This window comes from Nicotiana tabacum, chromosome 3, assembly GCF_000715075.1.
Source record: "Nicotiana tabacum cultivar K326 chromosome 3, ASM71507v2, whole genome shotgun sequence".
Lineage (NCBI taxonomy): Eukaryota > Viridiplantae > Streptophyta > Magnoliopsida > Solanales > Solanaceae > Nicotiana > Nicotiana tabacum.
In genome coordinates, this window is record NC_134082.1 from 66,344,966 (window position 1) to 66,353,463 (window position 8,498).

At 41.2% G+C, this 8,498-nt stretch overlaps 1 protein-coding gene across 1 annotated transcript; it reads right to left on the minus strand.

The window, feature by feature from the left end:
- Positions 1-1,539: 1,539 nt before the first annotated feature.
- Positions 1,540-3,464, minus strand: LOC142176414 (uncharacterized). Its single transcript, XM_075244027.1, has 4 exons — positions 2,945-3,464; positions 2,547-2,896; positions 2,296-2,442; positions 1,540-2,208 (listed from the first exon to the last, which is right to left on the minus strand). The coding sequence occupies exons 1-4, from the start codon at positions 3,462-3,464 to the stop codon at positions 1,540-1,542; spliced, it is 1,686 nt and encodes a 561-aa protein (XP_075100128.1).
- Between the last annotated feature and the right edge of the window lie 5,034 nt (positions 3,465-8,498).

An 8,498-nucleotide genomic window follows, 5' to 3' on the forward strand; every position in this document is an offset into this window, starting at 1 on the left:
ACCGGATTGTAGTACCTTTGTAGCTGTTCTATCTCCTCCATGATAGCCCCCATAAGGTGAAGCGTGATAGTCGTACAACACCAATTCCACCTCATTTTCTGGAATGCATCTCCTCATCAACTGATCAGCACATTGCTTGTACAAATATGGCTCATCCCAATAGTAGAAGTTCACATCATGTAGAAACCTCTTTCTAGCTTCAGACTCAATTTCAGGAGGCAATACCCCACTCACTAGATAATTGACATAGTCTGCGTACCATGGGGGAGGGTCTTGGGTTATAGCAAAAAGTTGCTCATTAGGAAATACTTCTTTAATCTGGCCACCCTCCTCCACGTGGTAGTGATTTTCTAGCCTTGATAGATGGTCAGCTACTTGGTTCTCAATGCCCTTTCGATCTCGTATTTCTACGTCAAATTCCTGCAACAACAAAACCCAACGCATCAATATAGCCTTAGATTCCTTTTTTTGTAAACAAATACCTGAGTGTTGCATGATCGGTATGGACTATGACTTTCGTTCCCACCAAGTATGCCCGAAATTTCTCAAAGGCCCACACAACAACTAATAACTCCTTCTCAGTGGTGGTGTAATTTAGTTATGCATCATCAAGAGTCTTACTCGCATAGTAGATGGAATAAAACACCTTATCCTTCCTCTGGCCTAGCACTGCCCCAATAGCATGGTCACTCGCATCACACATAAGTTCAAATGGTAAGGACCAATTAGGTGCCACAATAATGGGAGCAGACACCAACTTCTTTTTGAGTTCTTCGAATGCCTTGAGGCAAGCGTCATCAAAGTTGAAAGTTACATCTTTTTCAAGCAGCCTGCACAAAGGAGTAGCAATTTTTGAAAAATCTTTAATAAAGCGCCAATAAAATCCCACGTGTCCCAAGAAACTCCGGACACCCTTCACTGAAATAGGTGGAGGTAATTTTTCAACTGCCTCCACCTTTGCCTTATCAATTTCAATGTCGCTCTTAGATACTCTGTGACCCAACACGATGCCTTCTTATACCATAAAATGATACTTTTCCCAATTCAGTACCAGATTTGTTTCTTTACAATGGGCCAGTACCTTGCTTAAATTCCTCAAGCAATCATCATAAGAAGACCCAAAAATAGAATAATCATCCATAAACACTTCCACGAATTTTTCCACCATGTCGGTGAAAATAGCCATCATGCACCTCTGGAAAGTGGCTGGTGCATTACAAAGACCAAACAACATTCGCTTGAAGGCAAAAGTACCATAAGGACAAGTAAAAGTGGTCTTCTCCTGATCCTCTAGGCATATGACAATCTGATTGTATCCCGAATAACCATCAAAGAAGCAATAATATTCATGCCCCGTTAATCTGTCTAGCATTTGGTCAATGAATGGAAGTGGGAAGTGGTCCTTGCGGGTTGCTTTGTTGAGCCTTCTATAATCAATGCAAACTCTCCATCCTTTTATAGTGCGAGTAGGAATTAGCTCGTTTTTCTCATTCTCAATCACAGTCATCCCTTCCTTTTTGGGCACACATTGAATTGGGCTTACCTAGTTGCTGTCAGAACTGTGAGGGATTGTGAAAAAGGATGAATGCTGGGATCACATAAAGCTCGCCCAACAGTATGTTTACCAATCGAGATTTGGATAGTGAAACTACTTGGATCCTTCAATTTCTGAGGTAACTTGCCTTGAATTCTTGAACCGCACTCCTCAGTGAGTGCCATAGTTTCGAACTCGGTCAATCTCCTTTTATTCGCCACTATGTCCTTAATGTACTTTGCATATTTGGGTACTTCTTGTAAGATGTCAACCAATAGAATATTAATTTGCACCTGCTTCAAAATATCAAGAAACTTTTTATATGCGACGTCATCCTTTAATTTTTGCAATCTTTGAGGGAACGGAGGTGGTGGCCTTGCAACCAATGGTGGGGGTTGCTCAGCCACCGCCTCTCCAGTTGGCTTCTCTGATTCCTTAGATTTTTCTGATGTTGATTCTATCGTGGTTGGCCTCTCATTAAAAGTCACATGTTTCCCCTTTTTAGACTGAACTTCTTCTAATTGTCTCTCATTCCTCAACGTCACGACATTAAGGGATACCTTAGGATTAGCTTCAATGTCACTTGGAAGAGCTCCAGCTGGTCTATTATTTTGAGAACTGGCAAGCTGTCCTAATTGGCGTTCCAAATTTCTATTTGTTGCGGCATGGGCTTGCTACTTAGCCATAAATTTCTGAGTGAGGGCTTGCTGTTCAGCCATCACGTTTTTCAACATGTCTTCAAGGTGACTTGTTGGACTCACTTGTTGTTCAAACTGAGGTGGTCTATATTGTTGTTGAGGTGCTTGAGGCCTGTATTGATCTGAGTACCTTGGTTTCCACCCCAAGAGAAGTTTGGGTAGTTCCTCTAGTTGGGATTGTAAGTGTTCCCATATTGGTTTGTTTGGCCCCTATTTGTATTACCCACAAAGCAGACAAACTCTGGATTAGTAGGGCATAAGTCGCTTGTGTGACCCTCTCCACATATTTCGCAAAACACTTGAACCTATTGTACTGGTTGTGCTTGTTGCTTGTTGATAATCAAGGTCATCTGATTGACTTGGTTGGTCAGTGTAGAAATCTGCGCTGATAATGATGAGACGACATCTAACTCAAGAACTCCTGTAGACTTTTGCACTGTGTGTCTACCCATCTCTCCTTGCCAATCCGGATTGCTTTTGGAGAATTTTTTCAATAATGCATATATCTCGTCAAAGCTTTTCTCCAACACTTGACCTCCAGCTGTAGCATCTAACACAATCTTTTTTTTAGGATGTAGACCTTCTATGAAAGTGTGAGCTAATACTTCTCTTGTCTGTTTGTGATGAGGACAGTCTCTGATTAGCCCCTTGAATCTCTCCCAATCTGAGTATAAAGACTCTTTCGCTTTCTATTTGAAGGCAACTATCTCACTTCTGATCTTTGCAGTTTTGCCTGAAGGGAAGAACCTTGTCAGAAATTTCCTTGTCAAATCATTCCATGAGATAATAGAATTAGCTGGTTCTGCCTTCAGACATCGCTTTGCTTCTCCCAATAGTGAGAATGGAAAAAGTGTGAGCCTCACATTGTCTGGAGTGACTCCGTTAGTGATATAAGTGTCACTAATCTCCAAGAAGTTCAGGATATGCTGTTGTGGATCCTCGTGTGGAAGACCCATAAACTGCCCATTCGCATGAAGTAGCTGGATCATGCTTTGTTTCAGCTCAAAGTGCCTAGTGATTCTAGGCTTCACAATGCTAGAGGTGACATTGGCAATGCTGGGCATCGCCACCTCCTGAACAGCCATGTGTTGCTCCTCTGCCATGTTCCCAGGAAATTGAACAAGTGCATGAATATTATTTATGTCCCTTGCTTCGCTCAACTTCATGTGAAATGTTCTCTTAGGTTCAGGATCAAAGCCTTGAAGTTGGTCCTGGCTTCTGACCCTACTCATTCAATCAAAGTTCCTGAGATCCGAGCAATAATCAAGTAACGTTAGACTCGACGAAATAAACAATTAAAGCAAAAACTAGAAAGTAGTTAATATTCAAGTCCCCGACTACGACGCCAAAAACTTGTTGCTCCCAAATGTACATGCAAGTATACGTGGTCGTACAAATAATAAAATGATAAGTCGAGTGTCGAACCCACAGAGACTTATATCAACTACTCACTAACACACCAATATTGTTATTCCGTCAAGCTAAATTCGAGTTCAAGAGTTTAATTATGCTAAACTACAATTCTAAGTAATAACTAAATTATCAAGCAGTAGAATGATCATTATGTATTCAATAGAGACAACTATTCTAGGGTTGTGATCGATTCACCAATCCTATTATGTTCTAGTTAACTCTTCCTCTCATACAACTCACTCATGGTAGCTAATTAATCGATAATTGCTCTTATATCCTTCTCCCGAAGTACTACTCGCCTATTCAAAATAGATTAATACCTATATTCCTATGGAATAAATCTATTAAGAATGCATTAAGATTACGATATTTAATTAAGTATGGTGACTAGGTATATTCCTATCCTAACCACAAACCCGCCCCCAAGGGTTAAGATCATGCTCTCTTCAATTCTTCTCTAATCTAAACACGGCTTTCCCAAGCATAGCATAGATAGTAAATAGAACCTAACTGTTGGTCAAACAATTAAGCAATTAATCACAGAATTGAAGAAACAACCATATATTAGTGAACTATAATCGAGGTTAAGTCAACATTAAACAACAATATTCATGGCTAAATCACAACCCCAAAACAATGGATTTTTAGCCATTCATAATACTAGCAAACAATTGCATAAGGTTTGAATAATTAAAAATACTAGAAAAGATAAATAAATCTGAGATGTTCTTGCTCTCGGATGTTTCTTGTGTGTATTTGTCTACCAAAGTGGCATGTCCAGGTCTAAGCTCCATCCAAAATCATCAAAATAGCGTTTTTACATGTATCTATACCAATTAGGGCCGGGCCCAGATGAAACACCCTTTGCTGCATGAAATAGGACTCCGACTCTGTGAAATTTGTACAGGCGTGCCGCACTTTGCGCCGCAACCTGCGGCGCGCTAGTGGAGATTATCAGCAGCCTTGCATTTTTCTTGTCTGGCCAATTTTTACACTGCTGTGCCACACCCTGAAGCGTCCCATGCGGCGCGGTAATGAGAATTTGCAGAAATTATACAAGTTACAGATCTTTCGAATATCTTTCCAACGATGTATTGTGGAGCCCAAACGGAGTTCTGAGCAAAAGGTTATGTGCATTTTACTAGACAATGCGTTGTATGCCATCTCGATTCTTCGTTTCATTCTTAACTATCATCCGTTGATCCCCGAACACGATCCCAACTTAATTTCTTGGGCTTTACTCAGACTTCAAAGCTCCAAATCACTAGAATTTATTCCATAATGCCTACATAGACCGGAATCACTCCTACAAGGCATAAAACACATATTTAGTGCAAAATACTAGCGATTAAAGCTCAAACTTAATTAAAGTGGAGTAAATTAGAGTGTAATAAGCGACTAAAATATGCAATTATATCCTATCATCATACAGCCGTGGAATTCCACTGCGGTCCGCACTTTTACCTGTTCTGAAGAGCTGCCATTCAATACCACTACTAAGAGCTGAAAAGTAGGTGCGGCCTCGGAACAGGTCTGCTGACCACGAAAAAGCCACCGCAGACGCGGTTCAAACTTCAGAGAGTTCACATTGTTGGACTTTTAAAGTCTGCATCCACTACCAAACCACGCCCCTACAAAAATCTTTCCTTCACCGTGGAATTTTTAGCGCGATCAGCGGTCTAATTACATACTTAGCCAAAATTTTCCAGTATTGTTCTGCACTGCATCAAACATTCCTACATACATCTCACAACCAGTTAGTTCAAAACAAATCCTACACTAAGAAGAAAATGAAAAACACTTGGGTTGCCTCCCAAGAAGCGCCTGATTTAAGTTCGTGGCACGGCGCATGTTACCATCATCATTTGAAATTGATCAAGGCCACGACGTGACTGTCATCAAATTTTCCCAGTTAGTGTTTGACTTGTTGCCCATTAACTCTGAAAACTTCACCATATTTATTCTTCAAATCAATAGCACCAAATGGAGTCACATGTACCACTTCAAAAAGGCCACTCCATTTTGATTTGAGCTTTCCCGGAAATAGTCGTAACCGAGAGTTGAATAAGAGAACCAAGTTACCCTCATTGAATTCCTTGCCTTGGGTATATTTGCCATGTAAGTACTTCGTCTTATCTTTATACAAGGACAAGCTGGAATAGGCATGAAACCGGAACTCATGTAGCTCATTAAGTTGCTCTACCCGGAGATTTGCTGCAACACCTCACTTAAGATTTAACCTCCTCAACGCCCACATGGCCTTGTGCTCTAACTCAACCGGAAGATGGCATGCCTTCCCAAATACTAACCGGTACAGAGACATACCAATTGGAGTCGTATAAGCAGTCATGTAATCCCACAAAGCATTATCTAGTTTCCTTGACCAATCAGTTCTATTTGCATTGAAAGTGTTTGACAATATGCTCTTTATCTCCCTGTTGGCGACCTCAACTTGTCCACTAGCCTGAGGATGATAAGGGGTTGATACCTTGTGATTGACACCATACGTTGCAAGCAAATTTTCAAATGCCCTATTGCAGAAATGAGAACCCCCATCACTGATGATTGCCCGAGGAGTGCCAAACCGTGTGAAGATATTTTTCTTGAGAAATGCCACCAAACTCTGGGCTTATTTGTTGGTAAAAGCCATGGCCTCAACCCACTTGGAAGCATAATCAACGGCCACTAGAGTATAAGTGTTACCACATGAACTCACAAAAGGCCCCATAAAGTCTATGCCTCACACGTCAAAAATGTCAACCTCAAGAATAGTGGTGAGAGGCATTTCATCCTTCTTTGAAATTCCACTAGCTCTCTGACACTCATCACATCTCTTGCCAAGCTCACTAGCATCTTTATACAGAGTAGGCCAATTAAAACCACAGCTAAGAACCTTTGAAGCCGTTCTTGCCCCACCATGATGACCATCGTAGGGCGAGGAATGACAAGCATCAAGAATACTCATTTACTCCTCTTCTGGAACACATCTTCGAATCACACCATCATTACAAATCTTGAAAAGATAAGGTTCTTCCCAGTAATAATCCAAGCTATCTCGTTTAAGCTTCTTCTTTGGTTAGAAGAGAGCTCACTCGGAATAATGCCGGTCACAAGAGAATTGGCCATATCATTTAAACACAAACTTTGCATCCTTTTCCAATAATTTGCATAAGGTATTCACCACCTCGGAGAAGTCCTTGATGAACCTTCAGTAGAACCCCGCATGTCCAAGAAAGCTTCTCACTCCTTTGGTGGAAGTAGGAGGAGGAAGTTTTGAAATCACTTCAATCTTCGCGTAGTCCACTTTGATACCGTTCTTTGAGATCTTATGGCCGAGACAATGCCCTCCTTGACCATAAAGTGGCACTTTTCCCAATTAAGCACAAGATTCGTCTCTTCACATCGGGCCAACACTTTGTCAAGATTACCCAAACATTTTTCAAACGAGTCACCCACAACACTGAAATCATCCATGAACACTTCCAAGAAGTCCTCCACCATGTCAGTAAATATAACCATCATACACCACTGAAAGGTAGCTGGTGCATTACATAAACTAAATGGCATCTGGGAAAATGCAAAGGTGCTATACGGACATGTGAAGGTGGTTTTCTCCAGGTCCTCTGGTGCAATCATAATCTGGTTGTATCCTGAGTACCCATCCAAAAAGCAATAGTAGGAACTCCCAGCAAGTCTATCCAGTATTTGGTTAAGAAAGGGCAATGGAAAATGATCTTTGTGGGTCACTTTGTTCAACTTCCGATAGTCCATACATACCCTCCATCCAGTGATAGTCCTAGTGAGGATCAACTTATTTTGCTCCTTTGTGACCACAGTTATACCCCCTTTTTTGGCACACATTGAACCGGTGAAGTCCATGAACTATCCGATATGGGATACACAACCCCTGCATCTAGCCACTTGATAACTTCCTTCTTGACAACCTCTTGCATAGCCTCGTTCAACCTCCTTTGATGTTCCATGGAGGGTTTGACATCATCCTCAAGTATAATCTTGTGCATGCAAAAGGCGGGACTTATCCCCCGAAAATATCAGTTAGAGTCCATCCAATTGACCTCTTTCTTCTTTGAAACACCTCAATGGTGGCATCTACCTGCATGTTAGTAAGGCAAGAAGAAAGAATAACAAGTAAAGTTGAACAAGAGCCTAAGAATTCATACCTGAGGTGTGGAGGTAAAGGCTTCAACTCCAATACGGGAGGTTCCTTGATTGAGACCTCTGTTGGTGGAGTCTTTCTGTTTTCAAGATCTAAGGAAATCTTATAGGGCTCATAGGAGTAAGAACCCATTCCTTGCAAGGCATTGACATACTCTACCAAACCTTCAACCTCAGTCACATCATGGTTCAACAATACAACTTCCAAATGATCCTCCACATTGATCATGACACTCGTGTCATCAACTATCACCTCAGTCACCAAATCCACAAAAGAACAAACCCTAGTACTATTCAGCTACCTCATTGATTTGCACACATGGAAGATAACTTTTTTGTCACCCACCCGGAAGGTGAGTTCCCCTGCTTCTACATAGACCAATGCCTTCCCTATTGCTAGGAAAGGACTTCCCAATTTTATTGATACTTTATAGTCGACTTCGCAGTCGAGAATCACAAAATCCGCAAGCAAAATAAACTTGTCAACTTGGACAAGAATATCATCAATAATACCAAGCGGCCTCTTCATTATTCTATTCGCCATTTGAAATCGCATTGATGTAGCTCTCGGCTGACCAATACCCAAAGTTTTGAATATGTAGTAAGGCATCAAATTTATACTTGCTCCCAAATCACACAATGCCTTTGCAAAATCCACACTCCCGATGGTACATGGA

Excerpts from the sequence above, each read along its gene's own strand:
- LOC142176414 (XM_075244027.1), bottom strand. The coding sequence starts at position 3,464 with ATGAGTAGGGTCAGAAGCCAGGACCAACTTCAAGGCTTTGATCCTGAA. Across the intron at positions 2,443-2,546 it reads ACAAGCAACAAGCACAACCA|GGGCCAAACAAACCAATATG; the intron begins GTACAATAGGTT and ends TAATACAAATAG. Across the intron at positions 2,209-2,295 it reads CACCTCAGTTTGAACAACAA|CAAGCCCATGCCGCAACAAA; the intron begins GTGAGTCCAACA and ends ATGGCTAAGTAG.